Raw genomic sequence first — 24,793 nt, forward strand, 5'->3', positions numbered from 1 at the left:
AAGTGGCACTTGGGAGAGCCGAGCGGGTTTGGGGGAGTTCCCCCGAGCAGCTTCCCTGTGCCAGGGACAGGCTGTGCCCTGTGCCAGCTCCTGTCGGGCAGCTGGTGCCGAGGGCACCGGGAGCAGCCAGCGAGGGCTCCCTGGCCATCCTGAGCCAGGGACTGAGCTCTAGACTGTGGCCATCGGGCATCACCGTGGGATTCCCGGCAGCCCCGGGCCGCAGGTGAGCCCGTCACACCGAGAAATTCCCCTCCCCAGCCGCCACAGCCCAGCCCGGGGGACTCTCCTGCAGCACCTGCCCCTCCTCGGGAGACAGCGGCTCCCTGGGGTTCAGCTTCCCAGCGGGATGTGCAGAGCTGGCATCCCCCTCGTCCTCCTCTTCCTCCCCAGAGTCTGCTGTGCTGCCAGTGCTCCTCATGTCCCCACCAGGACAGCTGCCGGGTCCCCTCCTCACCGAGGGCAGGAACCAGACGGGAACTGTCCCTGTGGCAGCTCCAGGTGGGATCTGGGCACCCAGAGCTGCACCCCACACACAGGGACTTTTTTATGGTGGCATGTCTGTGTCCCTGTGCCACCTAGTGCTGATACACTCCCCGGGGATGTACTCCTTGTGCTTCAGAGGGTGTTCTCCAAAATGCACAGTTTTGGGGTTTTTGGTCCAGTGTGGCCAATTCCATCTGAAGGAGCAGCTCCAGGCTGTTGAGGGGTTACCCAGGGATGTGGAGTTTCCGCTGTGGAGCTCCTGCTCTAGTCCTAGAGGTGTCTGGCAGGAAAAAAACTATTATATAGACACAAACCACATAAATAAATAAACACAGATAATATGTTTACGTAACTAAGTGTACACATCTGGAAGAAGCAGCAGCCTGACTTCTGCTGTGGCTGCCCTCACCCTCCGAGGAGCTTTGTCATGTCAGGATGTGGTTGAGCCTCAAGCAGGACCAAGGTCCCCAGCAGGCAGGACAGGGTGACAGCCCCCCGAGGCCAGGGCTGGTGTTCTGGGTCGAGGCAGCTGTGAGCACACAGCACATCTGTGCAGATGTGAGACCTTGCCAGGGAAACACCGACCTCTGGATGAACCCTCGGCCCTCATCTCCCACCAGCAGCAAATGTGGAGCCCCAAAAGAGGAACTGGCCACTGCTCCAGCCCTGGTGCACCCAGCCCCAGCACTGCCCGGGGAACCCCGGCTGCTCCTCCTGCACCTCCAACTGCTGGACACGGGTCTGCCCGGCCCATGGCACCAGCTGAAAAGTCCCTGATTCTGTGGAGAATCCCTGGGCACTTGCATCCAGGGCTGTGAACTCCCTTTGCAGGAGCCCTGGGTGTTGTCAAGAGCCAGCTGAGGCACCGGCAAACACTGAGGGGCTTTTCTGGGATTGTGATAAAGGCAGAGTGAACCTCACAGAACAAACAGGGAGAGACCTGCTCCTGAAACCCCAGGGTATCCTATGCTTCTTGTCCTTCCTGCCCTCCATGCTGGCTCCCAGGGCTCCTGAGGGGTCTGTTCCCCCTGAGGCTTTCACAGGACAGGTCTCCAAAGGATGTGAGGATTGAGCAGCAGGACACAGGTGTGGAGGAAGAGAGGATAAATCCCCCGGCCCACGTCACAGCCGTGGGTGACAGATGCTCCCAGCCTGGGCATTTTGGACGCAGGAAGGTACCTGGTTATCCAAATCCATCGGATCCGGGCTTCTTTCTGTGCATTCCCCTGATGCCGAGAGCAGGAAGGTGAATCCTGAGCAGCTCTGAGCCCAATGAGGGGACGGTGCCTCTCACACCCCCAAAGGATGGAGATGCTTCACCTTTCCCATCCCATCACACAAGGACAGCCAACACTCTGCTGTGGCTGTACAGACCTTCCATGGAAACTCCTGGTGTGGCCAGCAAAGGACATCTCTCCGGGAACACCAAGAGCAGGAAGGAACTTTACTTGCCAAGGCCACCTGCAGTCAGCAGTTCTCTGCTCTCCAACTCCGCTACACTGAGCTCACACTTCGATGTAGTGAGCATGGGAAAAAGCCTGTTAACACATTCCATGCAGGAACCACTCCCTCCTGCTCTCCTCCTGCATCCCAGGCACACACCAGAGAGGGGACAGAGGCACGGGGCTTTTATGGAGAGAAGGGATTCTCCCTCTGCCTCCCCCTGCCAGCAGCCATGGAGCACATCACAGATCCTGCCAGTGGGGGACAAAGAATGCAAACTCCATCCACAGCTCTCCCAAAGCCCCTGTTATTTATGCCTGCCCCCAGCCTTGCTGCTCAGGCCTGTTCTAAAGCAATTCTGTTAATGATTTGCTTAATGTTCTCACTACACACAGTTGTCCCCCTTCATTCTTGTCAGGGGAACATGTCCTTCTTAATCCATTTTAAAGGAAATAAACCACAAAGCCCAGAGAAGAGCCCTCAAGGCTTTTGCCAGTCCAACATGTTGAGGCTGAAGGGAGGACAACCCACTAAAAAGCAAGAGCAGCCCATTTGTCACGCAGTTGTTTTACAAACTGCAGGGCCCCTGTGAATAGCAAGGCCGTGGCCAACGCCGGGAGCCCCCGAGGAATATTTATCTCCCAATAACTGCAACACTTGGCAAGGGAGATCACTCACTACGGAAAAGTGATGGAGCCAGGAATGCTTCAGGCAGGGTGGACACTCCCGTGGCCACAGCAGTGCTGGGACACGTCCCGGACACGTCCCTGCAGGTGACCAGGGCTGAGCCACCTCTGCGTGGAGGTGGAGCCATCACTGAGATCAGGGAATCACGGGATGGCTGAGTTGGGAGGGACCTTAAAGATCAACTCATTCCACCCCTGCCATGGGCAGGGACACCTTTCACTAGCCCAGGTTGCTCCAAGCCCCATCCAACCTGGCCTTGGACACTTCCAGGGATCCAGAGGCAGCCACAGCTTCTCTGGGCAACCTGTGCCAGGGCCTCCCCACCCTCACAGCCAACCATTCCTTCCCAATATCCCATCTAACCCTGCCCTCTGGCAGTGGGAAGCCATTCCCCCTTGTCCTGTAACTCCACCCCTTGTCCAGAGTCCCTCTCCAGCTCTCTCGGAGCCCCTTTAGGCACTGGAGGGGGCTCTGAGGTCTCCCCAAAACCTTCCCTTCTCCAGGCTGAAGAAGCCAGTTTGGGACTTGTCTCATTTGGTACAACAGGCTGCAACTTCACTCCCCTCTTGAAAACAAAAACAGGCTCTGAAAAGAAATGCAGGGAAACAAAACCCCAACCCAGAGGAGTGCGAGCCAAGGGCTGACACAACAGAGCAATTTGCGCTTCGGCCTCTCCTCAGCTCCAGCACATCTTATGGCTTTAGGTCTCCCCAGCTGAGGGGAGGTAACGGGAGAGAGTTGCTCAAGAAGCCAAAAGAAACAATAGTGTCCCAGCTCTTCTATTAGTCACCAGAAATCAAGTTATGACTAGACTCAGCAGGGCTCAGAGAAAAGAAAAAGTGGTGACTTCATGCTGGACCAGATTTTAAAACACAATTATTTTTTTTTCTTTGCTAGAGACTCCATCACCACTTATTTAAGGTAGAAGGGTGCCAAGAAGAAAGAGGTGGGGGGAAGAAGGCTAAAAACTACATCTAAAAGCAGGACAGTTGCTATTAAAACAGAAAAAAAAATATAAATTTCCTGTTTGAATATTTTATTCTTAAACATGACAAACTTCCTCCGAGTGTTCTCACAAGTACTTGTGTCTGCTCTACGCGGCTCGGTGAAGCCTGTAGAAATGTGTTCTGGTTTGCAAAATATTAATTAAAAAGGACAAAACAAAAACCAAAAAAAAAAAACTCCCCCAAAACAAAATACCCCCAACCAAACAGAACGTGCTGTAACAGCAGCAGTACTTTAAGGCAGCCCCCGGTGGGGCAAAGTTACCTCTGGGGTAAGGGCAGGAACTGAAAGGAGCAGAGGCCTGGACCCGGGAACCGGCGTTTTCTTTGGGATTTGGTGGTTTCTGGAATGTGGAGGCAGTTTCCTATCTGCTAAGCCTGCTCTAGTAAGGATTCCTCTTCCTCTCGCACTTCCTGCTTTTGCTTCCAAGCTCTGGGAAGAGGCACTTCCTCGCCTTCCTCGCCCGCGCTCCTGAGGATGAATGTAAACACCACGACCCTGCCTCGCCCACCTCCCTCCGCACCCGCGGCCGTTCCAGTTCCCACTGGGAAGGCAGGAAAGCAGCAGCCCCCTTCCTTGCTCTGGTTAGCGTGCAGAAGCAGGAGTGCCTGGCTGGGACAATTGGGACGGGAGTCTGTCTGCTCCCGCTACCGCCTGGGATGCTCTTGCTAGTGCAACATAAAAGCAGAGACCCACAGCTCTCCCGACAAGCCTCGTGTGAAGATCACAGAGTAGAGTATCAGTGCAGTAATACTTGAAATACTGAGACAAGGCAGACACAACAGCCTTTCTTCCTCACAATGCTTTTGCAACCAGCTTTTTTTTTTTTTTTTTTTTTTTGATCCAAGTCTCCACGCAAGTCACAGAGGACAATTGTGCTTCCTGCATTCACATATAGGAATAAATAGCTCTGGATCAGTTTTCTTTATGGCCGGATTACAGAACCCCCTGAAATACTGATACGCTTATGAACAGCAGCACTGTGCAGTTCTGTGAGTATCCTTGGCCATGCCAAGTTCCTCTAGGATGCTGGTGCATCTCCCAGGCGTATGGCCCCAAAGAAAGTTGTGTGCTTGCTCATGTTGATGGAGATGTCAGCATGGACCATTTTCACAGCGATCTTCTGCCTGGCCTTGAGGAGGCAGACCCCGGCCGTGTAGCAGGTATTGAAGTTGGTCTTGCCGGTCTCAATACTCCGAGTGCATTGCAGAAAGGGCTTTTCATCCACCACCACCTCATAGCTGGCAAAATCTGTGAAGTTTATGTAGTATACCTGATGTGAAGCAGGGAGAAGAAAGGTGTTAGGGGAGGGGACTGGAGCACGGGGAGCAAGTCCACATTCCTCTCGGTGTTCCCTGGCTAACGAGCCCCTCCTTGGCTCCAGCACACCTCTGCTCACAGGAGGTTGGCTTGTGTGAGGCAGAAGAGCCCCAAGCCAACCAGGAAACTCTTGTATTCCGCTTCAGACTAAGCATGCAAGAATCCATTAATCCATGTGTCTAAGGCTGAGCTACAAATCCTGCTTATTACAGGGAAAAAGAGCTGCACAGGCCCCAGTGCAGAGCTGTGCAGAGCACCCTGTGTGCTACGAACAGCTTCTCATCCCACAGACAGACAGACACATTTGACTGAAGGCCTCTTGCACTTACCTGGCCAGTCCTGCTTCCCGGTCCCATGAGCCTCCTTTAGTGGTGACAGCAGAGCTGCCCTAAGGTGTACTGGGAGCTGCCTCCTGGGTAACTGGAATCGAGGTGCTTCCAGAGGCACAAGCTATTCCAGGGAAAGCGCTCTCCCAACCTCCACAGCTTGGAAGGAAATCACCCTACAGTGCTCCTACTGATTTAACTTCCAGGTCTAGTACCCAAGTCCCTGTGACTCGACTGTTCCTTACTTAACCCTCTCCCACACTGATTCCAAAGAACTGCATGAGGAAGACCTGTCCAAGGAGAAGTCAGTCCCAGGGAGCTGCTCCTTCCTGAGAGAGGAAATCCAGCCACTTTGGAGGAATCTGCTAATTCTTCCTAGTCTACACCCTGTGACCTTGGGAACTACACAAGACTGGATCCTTTTTTTCCTTGATGGACCACAAATGACAAGGCTTCAGAGGCCAAACACTGTGGCAGCAATTAGCATTAGGCACTTGCAAAACAATTATACTTTGGCCCAAGTGGAGTTATTTTTCCTGTCCCCATCCAAATCAGACACATCACCAGTTCCATGGAAGAGCATCTGACATCCACAGCCCACTTTATCCGACTTGGTAAAGTCCCAGTGGAGCTGCCAACTGAACAGGAGTGATATTAGAAACATGGAGGAAGGTGGAATTTGCTCAGTTGTAGTTGTCACACAGAAACCCTCCTGGCTTGCTAAAATCTGCCCCAGAATCAGTTTTTCAGCCCACGGGTGGGTGGACACCTGAGTGCCCTGGCAGGGGAGAGCCCACGGCTCACACTCCACCCGGCTCAGTGATTCCCATCGGAGATTTGTGGGGCACTGAGAGCAGTGTGTTAAATGACAATCCTCCTGCTTTGGATTTGAATGGGGAGAGGAAATGATGCCTTATTAGCTGCACACTCTGTCAGAACACAGTGGTTTCTCTCTTTGTTTAGCCCTTTTCTGCAGAAGCAGGTGGGGACATCCATTGTTGGCACAAACCAAAGCATCAGCGGAGCCATCCCGCTGCTGGTGCATCGTGTGGGAAGAGGCCACACGGGAGAGGGGGAGTTACCTGGGCTGGAGTTTGGCCAAACCACCAGGGCCGAGAGCCCTACGCTTGCAGAGAGCGACGTGGCTTCGAAATGACCACGAACTGCCTGGGGTTGGGCCTTACATTTCTTTTAAAGCACAGAGCGCAGCGTCCTCTCCGCAGGGAGGTTTGGGAGGGCTGGCGAGTGACTGCACAGAGAACTGGAGGACGAGCAAAGGGCACTGCTGGGTGTGGGATGGGGATGACCAATCTCTTGAGGGCGGTGTCACGGCAAAACGTGTGTGAAACCACGTCCTCCCGAGCACACCCCAGAGCTGAAGCGGTTACAAGGACACACAAGCTGTTGGCATTTGGTAGTTGTCTGGAGCCCTCTCGTGGTTCATGCAAGGCTTCCATTGGAACACAAGTATAGGAGTTAGCCTAGGACCGTACTCACTTCTACCTGACTATAGATGAAGTATGTGCCGTCCACCAGTACCTCCAGCTCCCCACTGCGGGCATGCAGCTTAAACACCTTGGGGTTCATAGTGATGCGAGACCAGTCATTGAGGACTCCACCTGAAAGATCTCAGTATGAGAAAACGGCAGTCACTCAGTACCTGTCAGAGGAAAAGCGCAGGAGCACAAAAATACAGTCACACTGCAGGGGTCACACAGCCCGAAGTCAAGGAATTCAGTGGGACAATCCCAGAATTCAAGACTAGGGTGTGATAGTTGGGGCTCCTCTCTAGCTCTGGTCACACTGCCACTTGCTGGGGACACCCATTTCCTGCAGTGAACAGCATGACTGGGGGACAACTCTCCCTGCCCTCATCCAGGGTCGTTCTCCTCATCCTCAAAAACAGGGTCACACGACTGATTTTAATTCTGGTGTTCCCTGACTTCCCCATCTCTGACTTTGCCACCAGCATTATCTTAACAAACACTTTGTCATTTCATCTCCAAGGTTTTTAAAAGCCAAAATAACAACAAAATAGGAGACTGCACCACGTCCCACCACAGTAACCCCTAACGGGTCCCTCCACATTGTTTTTTGTTTCTTTTCTTCCATACTTTATATACTTGAAAATTATTCCTGTACCAGCTTGGCTTCCTCACACTCATTGTGCATTAACAGGTGGGATGTATTAGGTATCTTTTTGGAGTGCATCCCCTGCAAGCTGAAATGTGGTGAGTAGGAATAATCAGGAAATTTGCTCCAAAAAGTCATTCCGGAGCTGGACTGCAACAGTAGTGTAGGTGCACTCATGGACTCAAAAGGTATCAGAAGATTTCTACATGTCAACCCTCTCTGTTTCCTACCTCCTCCCCCTAGAAAAGAAATAAATAAAAAGAAGAAAGAATAGTACAAAATAGTGCAAGGGACCAAAAGGTCAGGGATTTATGGATCCACCACCCAGTCCTCTGGCACTGGGATAACTGACAACACGAGCACAGCTCTGCTCCCTGGATGGACCCAGGGGACAGACTTTGCTGTGAGCCCTGAACTGAGCCAACCTCTGTAGGTGCCTCAGTTTATCAGATCCCACTCTTTTCCTCCCTCTCCACTCCCTGCCCCCTGTCCGAGCCCGCCAGGCTGCAGCTGGACAGAATTCCTGGCTCACAGCACCAGATTGTTCCCGAGCAGCAGGGAAGGACACTCACAGGGCATTCCCACTCTTAGACAGCAGCATACCCTCTGTAAACCCGCAGCACTCCCAGCAATAAAGGAATCACTGCCTTCTGAATGCAAGCAAACGGCATCTTTCCCCTCATATTGTTCCTGGGAATGGACGGTTTCCTTTGAGTTTTGGGGAGCTGGAAGCACACTGCCCTATCCAAGAGAAACTCCAGCTCCCACTCTCACGGCTCCTGAGGGAGAAGCTGCCCTCCCACAGCAGCAGTGGCCAGCCCTCCTCATCCCACATGAGAGGCAGGAATTCATGGATGGGGTCCTGCAGCCCCATCCTGCTGCACCCACCCTTGGGAGTCTGGGATAAGGGGACATGTCCCAGGGCTGTCTGTGCTCCCCAGGGAGCTGCACAAGGGGACTCGGGAAGGGGACAACACACCCAGCTCCTCTCCAGCCCAGCCAGAGCAAGGAGGCAGCAGGAATGAATGAGCCCCAGCTGTTGGCAAAGAGAGCAGGAACTTGAGGAGAACTTGGATGGGGATCCAGGGAGGAGGAGGAGAGCAAGGAGCTGCCTGTGGATGTGAAATGTCTCGGCAGGGGTTGGGATAATGGTCTAAAGGCTGTTGGTGGGGGTGGAGATGCTCAAGGATTCCAGGAAGAGCTGGTGGCCTGGGCACCTTCGTGTCCTCACACCACTGTGCCTTCCCCTGCCTTAAAGTACTGGGAAACTGGAGAAACATGTGATAAAGGGGATGAGGCGGGACAAGGATATGCTGAGGGATTAAAATGGAATGGGGGGGGAAAGGTTGGCCATCGAGGGTCTGGGGAACACTGGTGTGACAACAGCAGGTTGGAGGAGGCCCAAAATGTACCTGGAGGTCAGGAGGGAGATTCAGTGGGACAGAATTACTGGGATATACAGGATAGGGATAACTGGGAGATAAACAGGAGCTCAGGGGAAACGGGAATGGAGACTCTTCTCATGGAGTCTGGGCAGGAGAATTGGACTGTCCTGGGGGATAACAGCAGGGAAAATCTGGGAGCTGTGTTATGGACTGAGACCTAGATACAAGGCCATGGGTGCAGGGAAAATCTGGGAGCCCTGTTATGGGATGGAATTAGACCCAGGTATGAGGCCATGGGTGCAGGATGGGCCCTTTCCAGTAACCACCAATATCAAGAGATCCTTACCATTCTTCACTTGGATTGCTGAGCCTTGGCCTTGAAGGTGGACCACAGCTGGCTGCAAACACCAAACACAGCGTTAGCAAATGTAGCCAGGAAATGTTTACAAAAACCCCTCCCAAGGCTGGGCTTTTTCCTGGGAAGATCAACCCACCTGGATGTCTCTGGAGCCGGCCTTGTCTGTGGCACCTGCAAAAGGCAATTTCATGTTGTTGAAGAAGAGGGTTGAGTGAAGAATCCCAAAAATAAAACTCTTCTTACCCCATAATAACCATTAAATCCCCACAGAAATAAAACTTCTCTTACCCCAAAGTAATCAGTAACCCCCCATTAACAGAGGCAGGACAGCACCACAAGTATGGGGTGCAGGCAACATTAAAATATATAAAATATAAATATTAAAAAAATATAAAAAAATACATAAAGAAGACAAATATTCATCCTACATTTCCCTATTTTAATCCCGCATTTCTGTCATCAAAATTAAAAATTCAACCGTTATTCAACCAGTTTCCACTAGAAGGAAAAATTGCACAACCCTTTCCCTGCTCTGTGGTGGCCAAAAGCCTCTTGGCTGCCAAGATGACAAGTTTCCCTCTGCAGTAGCTCAGGTCATTCATTGCATCCCAGCTCCACACTGAAATCTCCCTTCTCCGGGAGCCAAACCCCTATTAAGGAGGAGATGCCTCTGGCAGGATACTGGAGCTGAGGCTTCCTGCTGCTCCTGCCTCTGCTCAGGCAATTAAGGATCACAGAATCCCAGAAATCCAGAGTGGTTTGGGTTGGAAGGGATCTTAAAGATCATCCAGTTCCAACCCCCTGCAGTGGGCAGGGACAACTTCCACAATTTCTGAGATAAAAACTGAGAAGTCTCCAAGTTTTCCCTTGAGCCATGTGGGCTACAGGGTAATAGCTCTGACATCTCTGGAGATGTGTTTATTAATATTAAACTGCTCATGTAGATATAACAAACACTGCTGATGGGAATGTCCACTAACCTGCATTTTAAGGAGTTATTAAATTCATGGATTTTAGCAAAATAATCACCACACGACTCCGTGGAGAAATAACGTGGTGCAGACACAGGGAAATGGAGAAAAATGGAATCAAGAACTGCAGGAGAAAACTATTTTTCTCTGGATGGTAGGGGAGGGAAGGGAAGGTAGGGGTGGGAATCTGCTGTGTTTCCTGCCTTCCAGGTCCTGATGCAAAGAATCATGGAATCACAGACTGGTTTGGGTGGGAAGGGACCTTAAAGCTCATCTCGTTCCACCTCTTGCCACCTTCCACTAGACCAGGTTGCTCCAAGCCCCACCCAACCTGACCCAGGACACCCGAGTCCTGCTCCAGGATGCCGTGCCATCACATCCAGACACTCCTCAGGGGGGAACACAGAGCCCTTTTATTCCCGTGTGGCATCTCCCGCGCCGATGGCATCCCCAGCTCCGAGCAGAGGAGGGACAGAGCTCTCACCTGAGGGGCCCTGCAGGCCGGGGGGTCCCTGAGGGCCCGGCGGGCCAGGGGGGCCGGGCGGTCCCATGACGGTTGTGCCGGGAATCCCGGGGATGCCGGGAATGCCAGGGGGACCCTGCGGCCCGGGAGGACCTGGCGGCCCTTGGGGACCGTTGGGCCCTGGAGGACCAGCCTTCTTTCCTGGAAAACACAAGGTCAGGTGTTACCTTCTGCACGTGGGGTGGGCTTTGACCTGCAGGGAGCGGCAGACAGGGGATGCCCTCGGGGGCAGCGTGTCCCAGAGCTGGTCACGGCCCTACGGCTCTGGGATGCTCTCTGGGTACAGTCAGGATGCTCCCCGTGACCCATGGACACTCCAACACACCCAGCCAAGGCTGGAGTGGTAAAGTCCAGGTGACCCACTCCACAGTTTCTCAGTTTTCCACTTGTTGATGGAAAACAGTGGAAATCTTCCCTACCTGTTACACACTAGGATTAGGAGATGATCCCCACGGCTTGGTCTCCTCCAGAGGGCAGTTCAGAGCTGACTGCAGCATTGCTGGAGGAACCCCTGTGCTGCTTGTGCCTCAAAATAATTAAATATGTTGGGCTCTGGATGGAGGGGTAAGGGAAGGACTAACCCCACCACGAAGATGGAAGCACTGGGAAATTCTTATAATCGTGGAATCACAGGATGGCTTGGGTTGGAAGGGACCTTAAAGACCATCCATTTTTACACCCTGCCCAGTCCAACCTGGCCTCGGACACTTCCAGGGATGAGGCAGCCACAGCTTCTCTGGGCAACCTGTGCCAGTATTTTATAAACCTCATGGAAAAAAAACCTTCTTCCTTAAAATGATCCTCAAACACATCACGTGGCCCCAGGAAGAGAAATGGCATAACCACATCAGTAACTACTCATACAAATACAAAGTGGGCTGAAACCAGGTCTGCAGGGAAAGCCTGGCCTGTCCTCAGCTGATTTTCCAGGTCCTCAACAGAAATTATGTTCTTTTGATGTAGTTATTAAGATGCCAGTTTGCAACAGCTTTTATGCCAAAGCGCATAAATGGAGCAAAATCACTCCAATTGCTGCCACAAGGTCCCCAGTAGGACAGAATTAAACACTTTGCTACATGACAGCAGCAGTTGGGATATGAAATTATGGTTATTGGAATAGTTTCCAAGTACCTTTATGTTCTTGTTTCTCAACTAATATCCATCTTTGTAATGGGATAAAACTATAAGGAGAAATCCATCTATTTTAGTTAGGACAGGGGTGGAAATTTCTAGGTGGCCATTAGCCAGGAACATGGGTACATGGACATCAGTGTGGGACAATTGTGTGGGTAATTTAAACATTCAGAAAACTAAGTTAAAGTAAGGAGGGGTGAGTAAAATAACACTGGTGTCCAAAAAAAGGGGGGGGAAAGGTTTAAGGGGACAAATCTCCACAGCAATATTTCTGTCCAGATCAGCAGCCACGACTTCCAATCCAAGCTGGCCACAATCCAGCCTTCCCCTAATCCAGAGATTTTCTCCCCTGGGCTGATGATGTGCCTTGGAGTTGATCACCCTGAATCACACCCATCACCTCTTTCCCCTAAAACACACTGAACTCCTCTCACATCCCCCGATCCAGGCCATCCGAAGGGAGGATCGAACGCAGGGAGTCGGGAATGCTGCTGCTGTCACTCCTGGCTTTCCTTCCCAAGAGGGATACAAATTACAGCTGGTTTAACTCATCTGCCTCAGAAGTCTGCTCTGCTACTAAGGGAGCTGCTGCTTGAGCAGTGAGACAATTGCACATCCCACATTTTCTGTGCGTTCCCCTCCTCCGAGTCATTTCAACCATTTCTCTGCATTAACAAATATCACTTATTAAACTCACAAGGCAAAAGATATTTGATTTGTTTGTCTGAGAGGACCCCAGCTCTCCAGGGAGGGTCCCAGCACCCAAATCCCAGCCTGCCAAGTCTCCTGGTGTCTGTACCCACATAGCAGGCAGGCTCTGAGACACAGAGCAGGCAGGACCAGGGAATTCTCCTTAATCCTTGCCCAGCAAACAATAAGCTGTAACTCTAAAAAGAATTAAATGTGACAATACCATAAAATTGAACTATTTTATACAGCTGTATATAATACAGCTCTAGGAGATCTCCCTGCCCCTCTGGAATTGCTCTGAACACCACAGCCATCACTTGTTATTAGCTGGGCTGATTTAATGTGGGTTGAGGGTTTCTGAGCTTTGTTAGGACAAACTCCTCCAACATAAAATTTTATGCTGCTTCTGAGAGTCAGTACAAATGAAGTCTCTAACTGTGGCCTGTTTCCACCTCTCAGCTGTGCATCTGGAGTTTGCATCCAAGGATTAAAGTGATTTGACGTGTTATTACAGTAGGACAGACATGGGAAGCTCGGCTGCTCCCGCTGTTGATGGTGGGGATGGAGCAGAAAGGGCTCTTGAGGGACACAGAGAATTGCTGAACAACTAACTGTTCTGTTAATTAAATACACATTAGCTACAACAGGTAGCAAGCAGAGAGTTGCCACTGCAGCTGTCAGTGCTTGGGTAGGAGCACCACGTGCTGCTCACATGGGGTGTGAGCCCCTCGGTGAGCTGAGGCCTCTGGGGCTGGAGACAGCACAACCTCCAGTTACACACACCTACAACCTGCTGTGAGCTTTTAAAGCACTCCCAGAAGCATTTAGATGGTTACAAGGGGCAAAACCAGGTAACTGACTGCATTTCCCTGGAACTGAGACTGCAGCAATTTACGAGGAAAAGCTGACAGAGCAACTCGGATCCTGGGACTCACTCAAGTTCCTGGTGGTGTTAAATGTTCCCCAGGAGTCCTACAGAGACAAGGATGGCATCAGCAATCCAAGAAACACAGGGCTGCCTCCTGAATAACCCAAATCCCAACAATCCACCAGTAGGTGTTAGGAAAAGTGGGATGCAAAGTGTGTCTGTTGGGTTTGGTGGGTGTGAAGGGGACCCCGGGCTGCTGGTTGGCAGGCTCAGGATGAAAGCCAAGGATGGCAAACAGCAAGTGGTTCCTGATGCTGGTTCATGACTCAATTCTACTCCATTCTTTAATTACACCATCTTCAGGATTACTTTTATAGAACATAATTAACTTCCTTCAGTGCTAAGGGAAGTTTTAAGGGTGTTGTGGGTGTTATCCCTGCCCTTCCCAGAGCTGAACGCTGCTGCTGGTTTCTCCTTTGTGTTATCCAAAGAGAACTCACAGCTGGGTGACAAACACAGAAAGGAAAATTAAGTTAAAACTCAAACTTACCCTTTTTCTTGTTTTTCACTGAGCTTGGACCTACAAAGAAAAAAAGAAGAAAATTAGTGAAATTCAGGGATCATTTCAGTGGAGCAAATCCCCATTGCCATTTTATTTTCCAAGTGGACAATGGATGAGTTTGTGGCCCATGAAGCTGCACTGGAATGGTCTGAGCTGAGAGCAGTAACCCAAATATTAGAGCATCACAGAGAGGTTTGGGTTGGAAGGGATCTTTAAAGATCATCTGGTCCAACCCCCTGCCGACTCCTTGTGAGCCAAGTTGTTTAAAAATAAGAATAAAATACTAAAAAAACACAAAAGCAAAGAATTATTATGAACTGGCTGTTTTGAACAATGGGAACCCAAAGCTCCCTAGCACGAAGAGAAAATATTTATAGTGAAGCTGAGAAATGACAGGACTTTCTGAGCAGAGGCTGAAGTGTGAAACATGTTCCATTGCTTCCCCAAGAATTAATCACGGATGGGAATGAACTGCAAAATTCCCCAAATATTCCCTCGCTGTTCATCAGTGAAATCCCTCTAAAACCCAGGGTTTAGCACATGTTGATGACTGAAATCACCTTTAACTGAGATAGAATTATAACGAACGGAAGGTAACGAGGTTGCTTTGAGCCTGAGGTGGTGGAGAAAGGCAAATTCCCAACAGAAGTGCCATTTTTCCGTGGCTGGTAAAAGGAAAGATGAGGGAAGGATCAGAGAAATACCCAGCAAAATCACTGATGCCTTTTTAACAGGAATAATAATTTCCCTACATTATGCTGTGGAGTCATGGGAAAATTATGGAATTATCTATAAAAGGCATTATCTGTAAATTTTAGGAAGAAATCCTTCCCTGTGAGGGTGGGGAGGCCCTGGCACAGGTTGCCCAGAGAAGCTGTGGTTGCCCCATCCCTGGAAGTGTCCAAGGCCAGGCTGGATGGGGCTTGGAGGAACCTGGGCTAGTGAGAGGTGTCCCTGCCCATGGCAGGGGGTGGAACAGGATGAGTTTAAGATCCCTTCCGACTCAAACCATTCTGTGATTCTATGATTTAAAATACTATTTCTGCTAGTCCAATTTTTTTACAATCTAATTTTTTTTACAATCTTCACGCTATTAAAACAGGCAGACGGGACAACAGGTGGGTTTCCAGCAATGCCAGGCCCAGATCTCACCAGGAAGCCACACCAGCAGCTCCACCACGAGCAGACAAACTGCAAGACCCAGGCAGGGCAGACGAGCTCCACTTTTTTTGCCATTCCCGAGCTCCACCAGCCCTCGTTGGAGGCACCAGCTGGTTAACAACATTTCCAGTGTGGAGAAAGAAAAAAAAAAAAAAAGGTCCTTTAAAAAATCCCCCCCTTGCCCCCCCGGCCCAAGGCAGCGAGAGGGGAGTGCCGCGCCTGTGCCTGCGCAGCCCTCGGAGTCACGAGAGTTTATTTCATGTTCCATATATCACACCATTAGCGCCACGACCAGAGTGAAAGTACAAATAGCTGCGGCCAGCCAGACACATCGGGGCTGCCTGCAACCAATTAGCTTCAAAGATGAATGGGAGGAATGAGAACCACATGGGATGTCAATGTTCGCAGTCCATATTACAACACGCGCATCTGTTCCAGGCACGGCAGAGAGAGATGTTACGGCCCTGCAAGTGAATCTTTCGACAACCACGGGGAATACTCCTGACACAAGAGGGGGGAAAAAACCCAGCGTTATTAGGCTTGGGAGCTTCTGACTCTCTGGGGTCTGCATCTGTTTGCCTCCCAATAGCGGGGGTGGGGGATTTAATTGCAGCGCGGAGCTGAGCGTTCGTCTCATGGAGCAGAAGACAAAGTTTTGCTCATTTTTGCTCAAAATGGTCAATTCATGAGCTCTTGCTCAATTTAGGCCACAATGGTAATAAATTACTGAGTCTGAGAAGCTGAGGGCCACGGAAATTTCAGATCAATGCTCCCTCAGAACAAAAGGTGTTGAGTCCCAAGGCTTAAAAACTTGACTTGATGTACATTATCCAAACACTGATGGGCAGAGGAGAAAAATTATAATTAAAAAATCCTTTCTGCCAGGTTTTCCAGAGGTCAGAACCCAATATTTAAGCAGTAAAGCTTGTTAAATGCTGCAGTGGTTGAACACATAAATAATACTGTTATAATATAATGGATGCCTCATCCCTGGAAGTGTCTAAGGCCAGGTTGGACGGGGCTCGGAGCAACCTGGGCTAGTGGAAGGTGTCCCTGATCGTGTCCTGATGGGATCTGAGAGCAATCCAAGGCCTCAGCTGCTCCCTGGCACCTCTCTGCCCTTCTTTATAGAAATAACCTTAAGTGCACCTTTCCTGTGTCACCCCCATTCCTCACAAATCCCTTCACACATCCATTAGGAATGTCCTGGAGATCCAGCTCCTGGTGCTGACTGCCAGGATCAAACACAACAGCCACCCAAGCAGAGTTATCCTTCTGGACTTCTACCCTTCTTCCCACTAATCCCACCTTCTTCCAACCCCCTTTCCACATGCTGTCTGCATACCTTTGAGGTCAAACCAGACCCCAGACCCAGGGAAGACCATTCCCCTTCTACATTTCCTGTCTTTCAGCTGAAATTAAATCTACATTTAAACTCTAATCCCTCCCTGAAGGAGCTGTCAGCTCTGTTCACTCCCTTGTTTTAGCTTTGCCAGAGGGAGGGAAGTGGACCAGAACTGTTAATACAGAAGAGGACTGGAATAGCAGAGAGGACAGGTTGGATGGCTTTGAAGGATAACAAGCATGGAATGAGGTTCAGTCATACCAAATATATAGTCCTATAAAATATATATACATGGGAAATAATAAACTGTTCTGCTGGATCATGGAGCTCCTCAGGACAACACCTGCACATGTTCAGTTGCTGTCACTCAGCCAAGTAAGGCAGAAATACAATCCTAGAATGGGAACACCTCTGGAAGACTTGGGGAAATCCTGCTGCCCCTCAGTGAGCGTGTGTGAAAATCCTGGCAGCAACACAGCCAGTCCTGATCATCTAATGCAGAAAGGTGAACTGAAATGAGAAGAGTTTCACAGAAGGGCTCCTGGGATGGTCAAGAAGTGGTCAAGTGAGCCATCAACAATGGGAAAGGGTGGAAGTACCGCTGGGAAAGGCTCTGGTGATGGGCACGGAGGGAGAAGACCTGTCAGGGCTTCAAGGACAGCACTGGCACGTCCTCACATGTGTGAACTGCTCCCCAAGACCATCCAGTTGGAAATGAGAAGGCTCCTGAGAAGGAGCACAGGCTTGGAGGGGATCTTCTGGCTCAGAGCAAGAAGTCACTGAAGTGACCTGGTGTCACTGGTCGCTGCTGAAATGTCTCTCCAAAGCTCATCAGTCCCCCTGGGAGGTTATTTTTGTCTAACTACTGAAGCTCTGGGGCAGGCTATGGTCTGACTTGAAATGTTTAAGCTACCTGATCTCCTCTTAACATTTATATTCCCTTTCCTTGGATTTCCTCTGGGAAAAGCCTCTGACTCCTGCTGTGGTAACTCAGGTCAGCCCATCCTCTGCCAGCTGAGTTCTCCATCCCAGGATGGGATTTCCCCAGCCAAGGTGAGAGAAGGAATGCTGCACACTGGGCTTTGGAGACCCTGGCTTTGAGCAACATCCCAGAGCTAGACTTCTCCAAAAGCTTGTTTTCCACACGTGTTGGGAAATAAAAGGGAAGGATAACAGAAAAGGAGGGAATATCAAGCCAGCAAGAGTGGTAAACTTTGAGGGAAAGGTACAAGCAGGAAAGGACAACTTTATATGATGACAAAACCCCAACCCAAACAGAAGAGCCCCCCTGGAATCCCGCAGAGCCACCACAAGTGGAAGGCTCCAAACAATTCCAAATCACTTCTAGCAGAAGCACAGTGGGTTCAGACACAGACTTCTCACTTTGAGCTGAAGAAAACATTTGCAAGAGATGAGTTTTTGGTGCACAAACCCACAGCTGTGGCCCAGCAAGCAGCAGAAGACATCTAACCATGCTTCAGGGAGCAGGTTCCAGCCCCAGCAGCCCTACCATCTGCTGGACCACTTCCAAGGGCTTCAGAAAAAAAAAACAGATGGTGATGCAACTCAAGGATATTACATGTGACATGTTTTCTCTTATAAAGATTAATAGGGTTTACTCTCCCCCCCCCTCTGATTTCTCTTTCCTCACGCTACACACTGCTATGATTTACTATAAATACAGAAATACCCCAAACTTCTTTAGGACATATGCTGATATAAATAGGATATTAAAAAACTCCTGCATTCCCTTATTAGCTGTGTGTGTGTGGATTAACAAGAAATAGTTCAAATTCCTGCAAAACAGTTCAAACTGGTTTTACTGATGGGAACAGATCTTTGTAATTACACTTATTTTATATAAAACCTATAAAAGAGTGACTATTATAGAAATCAGTCAAACAAAGGACATACCTACAGAGGCTGCTGAATGTGCTTGAATTCCCAGTTGCCAAGAGCAGGATGAAGTCATCCAGTGCCACAACCATGTTTTAGCTCCATCATTCGGTTTAGAACAGACACCAATTGATGTCTTCAAGGTGTTCTTCCAGTTTGGGGAAGGTATGGAGCAGCAACCACCATTTTTAGGTATCCATCCATCCTTTGCAGGCTGTGCCAACCTGTTTTCAGAGTTCACTGCTGCCCCCTGGGATTATTAAGGTGTCCCTTGTCTATTTTCCTGTCACTAAGTTATTATGGAATAATCACCAGTCTTCTTATTTAAGCACCAGACTGGTCTGGGGTATATGTAAGACCAGGTAACTCCAGTGAGCCATCCCTGTTTCCATTACTATTCTGCCCTGAGAGATGAGAGGGTGGAGGTACTGAGAAATTATTTTCATCCCAGGTTACAAACACAATCAGAGACAAAATCCTGGTGATTATTGAGATGTCAGCATCACCCAGAACTGTCACATCACTTCTCAGTCCTTCATAAAATACACATAAAATGGTTAAGTCATAGAATCACAGAATGGTTTGGGTTGGAAGGGACCTTAAAGATCATCCAGTCCCACCCCCTGCCATGGGCAGGGACACCTTCCACTGGCCCAGGTTGCTCCAAGCCCCATCCAACCTGGCCTTGGACACTTCCAGGGATGGGGCAGCCACAGCTTCTCTGGGCAACCTGTGCCAGGGCCTCCCCACCCTCACAGGGAAGGATTTCTTCCATATATTGAACCTAAATTTCTCCCCTTTCAGTTTGAACCCATTACTCCTTGTCCCACCACTCCAGTTCCTGATGAAGAGTCTCTCTCTGGCTTCTCTGCAGCCTCTTCAGATACTGGAAGCAGGTGGAGTCTCCATCCCTGGAATGACTGAACGTGGCACTCAGTGCTCTGGGCTGGGGGACAAGGTGGGGAAGGGGCACAGGGTGGACTCCATGACCTTGGAAGTCTTTTCCAACCTCAGTGATGCTGTGATTCTATAAATCCTGCCCATCAACCAACCCCTCTGTCCCTATTTGACCAATACTAAGGTGGAAAGAGAAGCTCAAGTGTTACCTGAGATTTCAAGTGACAAATCTCCTGCTGACATGGATGTAAGTTGCCCCAATGAATAAGATCAAAACCCTCCACTTGGTCAAACCTCCAAAATTCAGTTGTTTCCTTCACAGCAGCAGTGTAGTGACATTCACTTCATTCTCATGGGTAGGAGATATGTAAAGCTCTTCAAATATTTTTAAGCATGGCCTTATTAATGCCAGATTACAGTGGAGTTGGGGAGAGAGGGATGTCAGCTCCCAACACATGCTTAATCTAGAACATGTGCTTTGGGGGAGGTTTGGAACCAATATGTTTTCAACATTTTCAGGAAATTTGGTCTATCCAGATGAAAGCTTCTTGGACTCTACTGAACTATCAGTCAGTGATACAAACACTGGAACAAGAGGAATTTTTTCCCTTTCCCTGAAAAAGAAAGTGCTGCTTCACCAACTCCAGGCAGAAAGGCAACAGGTCTTGAAGAGCAGCTCTGGCATTATTACTCCAGAATATTTAGAAAAGATGATAAATTATAGATGAAGGAAAATATCCCAGAAGTAAAACATATCCTGTGTTACTCCAAACTCCTGGTGTGCCTTGCCAGAGTGGTTTTTTGAGGGGGAAGGGGGGGTCTTCTGCTAAGTGTGGAGGGAAGATGCTGCCCATACTTACAGGCTGGACCCAAATCAGGGATGTGATGCTCCAGTACAAGGCTAGAACTAATTTCAATAAATCTGAATATAGGGAATACATTCTGTTAGAAAACAGAGAGGGAACTCATCGTACAAAGGAGGGGAAAGATGAAACAGCACTACCTGATGTGTTCCTGTGTAGGGCAGAGCCCAGGGCCATTCAGCCTCCCTGGACCACCACTGCTGCTTCTCTCTCTCTGCTTTTGTTTCATTCTTGTTTCAAAACTCTTGGAAATTTGTATGTGAAAAGGCCTTAATGGTCTGTTTCTGGATACATCCAACACTGAGAAGCTCCACAGCAGCACCCCATAAACCAGCACCCCATAAACCAGCACCCCATAAACCAGCGCTCCCTCCTCGTCCTTCCTCCCGCAGCAGTTCCCAGTGTGATCCCCGAGGGACATCCCCCCATGCTGCTCCACCTGCACAGCACAGACACAGCCCAAAACTTCAGCAGCCTTTGCTCAGTGGTTGCCCCATCCCACTCTGGAGTTACAGGCTGCTGAGTCCCCAAAAATGGCTCGGAGCCAACTCATGGCTGACAGTTCTGATTCCCCACCCCTGTGCCGGACTGAGCTGCCCCACACCCAAAGCCAGGCTCCCAAAGCCAGTCTCCTCCAGCCTGGGAGATCAAGGAGAGTTTGCAGCTCATTCTGGGCTCTCCAGAGGCACTCCCTTGGCTACATCCACTTTTTGAGACAATTCTTCAGCTCTTTGATGGACTTTTCCCACGTCTCCAGGGGAATTGTCCCGCACTGAGGTCACTTCTGGGGCTGCTTGGCCAGAGGGTGTGAGCAGAGCTTGTGCACCGACACCAAGGGCTGAGAATCACTTCTCTTATGGTGGCTTTGGTATAAGAGTGGCCTTGTGCTGCCTCCCTGCTCCCCTCCTTGCATTCCACCAAAGGACAAGCCTCCATCCATGTGTCATCCAGATGAGCAGACGCTGCTCCAGGAGCTCCATGGATCAGTAGCCTGTTCCCTCCCTATTCCTCTGATCCCATACACCAGATCTCAGTTCAAGCTCATCGGTCTGAAAACACACGGAGAGAAGTCACAGCTCATCCCAAGCCATCCCTGGAGCCCCTGGAGTGACACGAGATGCCAGAGAGCCACAATCTCTCCTCTCAAGCAGCTTCAGATGACACAAGATATTCATCACGGAACAGGGGTTTTTGTTGTTGTTGTTGTTGTTGAGAAAAGTTTTTTTCTCTTGCCAATACTCAGAGATTTTTGCCTGCCTTGACACAACCCAGACACTTCAGGGAATAACCTGGTCAAGCTGTTAAGGATAGTTGAAAACAAATAAACAGATAATGCCAACAGTGACAGCAGGTCGGGATGTAGTTTATCCTGATTTTTACACATATTCAAGGGAAAAAAATCTGCTTACTTCAGTTCAAGATGATCAGAACTGAAGTGAGAGTAAGAGACAGACCTAAGGGACCATCAGTCTTCAACCTGCTCTAGGTAAAGGTGCCATGTTAAGCAACTCCCCAGCTGGAAAGGACAGAAGAGGAGGATGAATGTAGCTGCTCTCATGCATTCAACAGGTTTTTCCACCTTAAAAAGGATGGTGGGACTCGAAGGTCATCAGGTGCTGTTTGAAGGGAGGTGCTGGAGCACCCACCAGCCCTGGGTGTCTCCTAAGGGCTTTTTGGCATAAGGAAAAAAATAAGTGCAGGATTGTAGAATAACCAGGCTGGAAATGAAAGTGTCCTATAGAGGTCTGTCACCTCTGCTCTTGTCACCTCTGTCACAGTGCTGGTCCCGTTTAGGGGGAGAGGGCTGGATCCAGTCACTCCAGTTCCTCCATGACCTCAACTCTGTTTCTCCAACACCCAGAGCTCTGCTGAAAATCCTTCCTCGCTGCTTTCTTGTGTAAGGCAGAGGTGTCCTTACTCACTGCAATGGGAATCACTTTATAGGACACAAAGAACAACCAAATTGATTCATCTCCTCCACCCCATCCAGATCCACCCTGGGATCGGTGGCAAGGCACCAAGACAACCTGCTGGTACCATGAAGGCTCTAAAAAAACATCTCCAGTCTCTGCTGAGTAGGTGCAAGGACACCACAGCACAAATGTGGTCACGAGCAAAGACAAAATCCTGCTCCCAATTAACTACAGAGCCACTGTTGCTGGCAAACTGACACTGCACTGCCTCCTCAAAAACACAAAAAGCCAATCAAACATAAATCCCCACCCTTCTCAACTCGCTCCCACATAATCAGTCCCAGCCAAGTTCCTGGGGTTCACACCAGAACCTGTGGCCTTCATATTTCATTTTCCACACTCTCGCTGGCTATGGAAGGAGATGATGTGCCTTTTGTTTCCCTTCAGGCGTTTAGGTTGGATTCCAAGCACTGGGTCCTTAAGCAGAGCTGACAAACAACAGCACTATCTCAAGGCTTTTTTTGGCTCTGGCTGGACTCACAAGGCTGATTTTCTATACACCACTGCACCCTATTGCTTACTTTATCAATCCCACATATTTGAACCCAACAATTTAAAGCGTGGTATTACAGCTGTGTTTTTATTTTGTTTGTTTTATTCGGTTGTTGCTTAACACAAAACACTCTGACATTTTTAGTCACATCCCACTAAGATAAACAACTAACATATGTCATGAATTCCAGCAGAAATGATTCCCAAGTGGTGCTGCAGCAAGGTTTTAACCCGGCCTACGAGAGGCTCTCCCAAATTGTTTGCTGGATGTTTGAAACGCGCCCTTCCCACCACGGGTATCCATAAGGAATCGAGGGCAGGTGGGAGGAAATCTCTTGGACTGCCTCATTCCTGCAGAACTTGACATGTTTTTCTCCTTCCCATACGTAATTCTGCCTAATTGGATGGAAAACCTCTGTAGCGTTGAGCAGCTGCCTGGGAACTGGTGGTTTAATTACACGGAACAGCGTGGAATTTATATCCAAGGATCTGTCTGTGTGCACCCACGTGCACTCCTATGTGGATGAGTCTGAAAAAGAGGGAAAAGAAGGCGAAAAAAAGGGGGAAAAGGGGAAAAAAGAAGGAAACCCAAGAGAGAGCCCACCACTTTTGGAAAGGTTGAATGAATTTGAAAAGGGGAAGAAAGAAGGGGAAAAAAGGGGGGGAAAAGGGGAAAAAAAGAAGGAAACCCAAGAGAGAGCCCACCACTCTTGGGAAGAGTGGATGAATTTGAAAAGGGGGAGAAAGAAGAGGAAAAAGAAGAGAAATAAGGAGGGAGAAAAAGGAGAGGGGAAAAATGAGAAGGAAAAGGGGGAACAAGGGGGGAAAAGGGGAAGCCCAAGAGAGACGCCTCCCTCCACTCATAGAAAGATTGGATGAATTTTAAAAGGGGGAAAAAGAAGAGACAAAAAGGGGGAGAAAAGGCAGGGAAAAAGGAAACCCAAGAAAGGCCCTACCACTGTTGGGAAGCCCAAGTGAATTCCCTGCAGCAGCTGTGACACAGGGAAGCACTGCCTGGCTCAGCCAACTCCTGTATTTGTCCATCCAAACCCATGAAGGGACTGCCCCAAACCCTGCTCGTGGGACCGGGGTCAGACACGGCTCCAACAGTGTCTCCATAGATCACAGCCAACAAAGCCCTCACGAGAACAGGCAGCCCCACACCTCATTCATCCAGTCCAACCCCCTGCCCAGGCAGGGTCACCTGGAGCAGGTGACACAGGGACACATCCAGGTGGGTTTGGGATGTGTCCAGAGAGGGAGACTCCACACCCTCCCTGAGCACCTGTTCCAGGGCTCTGCCACCCTCCGTGGAAAGAAGTTCTTCCTCACATTGAGGTGGAATTTGTGGTGTTTTAGTTTATGGCCACTGCTCCTTATCCTGTTGCTGGGCGTGACTGAACACAGCCTGGCACTGTCCTCTGACAGCCCTTGGAGATGCCTGCGTGGATCAGTGACATCCCCTCTCAGTCCTGCCCCCAGAGAAAGAAGCTTATTCAGCCCAAAACCTGCAGGAGGAGGCTTCCTGCAGTCGCTGGGGCAAGACCTGAGAGGGAGCTGCCACATCTGCCTGCTGGGAAGGTGGATGTGATCCAGCTCTGCACCAGCTCCGTGGCTTAGAGCCACCGGACGGGCTCGGAGCACGAAGCACGTGCTGAGCAATTTGTGTCTGCCTGCAGAGCCCTCCCTGGATGTGGCCAGAGCTGGTTTATGCACAGAAACCCCAGCTCAGCTGCACGTGCCCCAGCAAACAGACAATGGAGGCTCTGAGGCTGCGGGCAGGGCTCGGCAGCACGGGAGGAGCTGAGCCCTCGCAGCGCTCGGTGCGCGGCTCCCGCGGCCCAGACCCACGGGGCTCAGCTGCAGCCACATTCCTGCCCCGCCGGAACATCTGTTCCCCTCTCGTTAGCCCCGGCCCTGTTTTGTAACACAAGAAACTATCTGAGATTCCTGAAGTTCAGTGTTTGACCCGAGGCGTTCCGAAAAGCCCCGTTTTTCAGAAGTGGAATTCAGCCGGAATCACCAGTCACTTCTAATAACGCCGGGCCCTGTGCGACGCACAGCTGTGGGAAGGGCTGAGGAGTTCACTTCAAGTTTCAGTACAGCCTGTGGGAGCACCCAGGATCCATCAGGACAGCTCTGCGTCCACCCACAAGTGCAGTCAGTGCAACTGTCTGAAAATGCCACCGAGGGGACACTGAGCAGAGAATTCCTTCTCATCTCAAGCCCCCTCAATATCCCCGGCAACTCAAACTCTGCCAGTGGCCACCCCGCCGCC

At 50.1% G+C, this 24,793-nt stretch overlaps 1 protein-coding gene across 3 annotated transcripts in view; it reads right to left on the minus strand.

Annotated features, from left to right (window-relative positions):
• Positions 1-3,632: 3,632 nt before the first annotated feature.
• Positions 3,633-24,793, minus strand: part of EDA (ectodysplasin A) — a 65,398-nt gene continuing 44,237 nt past the window's right edge. The window contains exons 3-8 of one of the 3 annotated variants that reach the window (XM_027663259.1): positions 13,877-13,906; positions 10,596-10,775; positions 9,277-9,311; positions 9,129-9,180; positions 6,768-6,883; positions 3,633-4,891 (exon numbers count right to left, since the gene is read on the minus strand). In XM_027663259.1, the coding sequence (XP_027519060.1) occupies positions 4,640-4,891; positions 6,768-6,883; positions 9,129-9,180; positions 9,277-9,311; positions 10,596-10,775; positions 13,877-13,906 (665 nt within the window). In that variant the 3' untranslated portion in view covers positions 3,633-4,639. Of the gene's footprint in view, positions 4,892-6,761; positions 6,893-9,128; positions 9,181-9,276; positions 9,312-10,595; positions 10,776-13,876; positions 13,907-24,793 lie in introns of all 3 variants that reach the window. The other 2 variants (XM_027663258.1, XM_027663257.1) reach the window with 2 other exon arrangements.

Source organism: Corapipo altera, unplaced genomic scaffold (assembly GCF_003945725.1).
Source record: "Corapipo altera isolate COAL_440 unplaced genomic scaffold, ASM394572v1 107b, whole genome shotgun sequence".
In the NCBI taxonomy this organism is placed as follows: Eukaryota; Metazoa; Chordata; class Aves; order Passeriformes; family Pipridae; genus Corapipo; species Corapipo altera.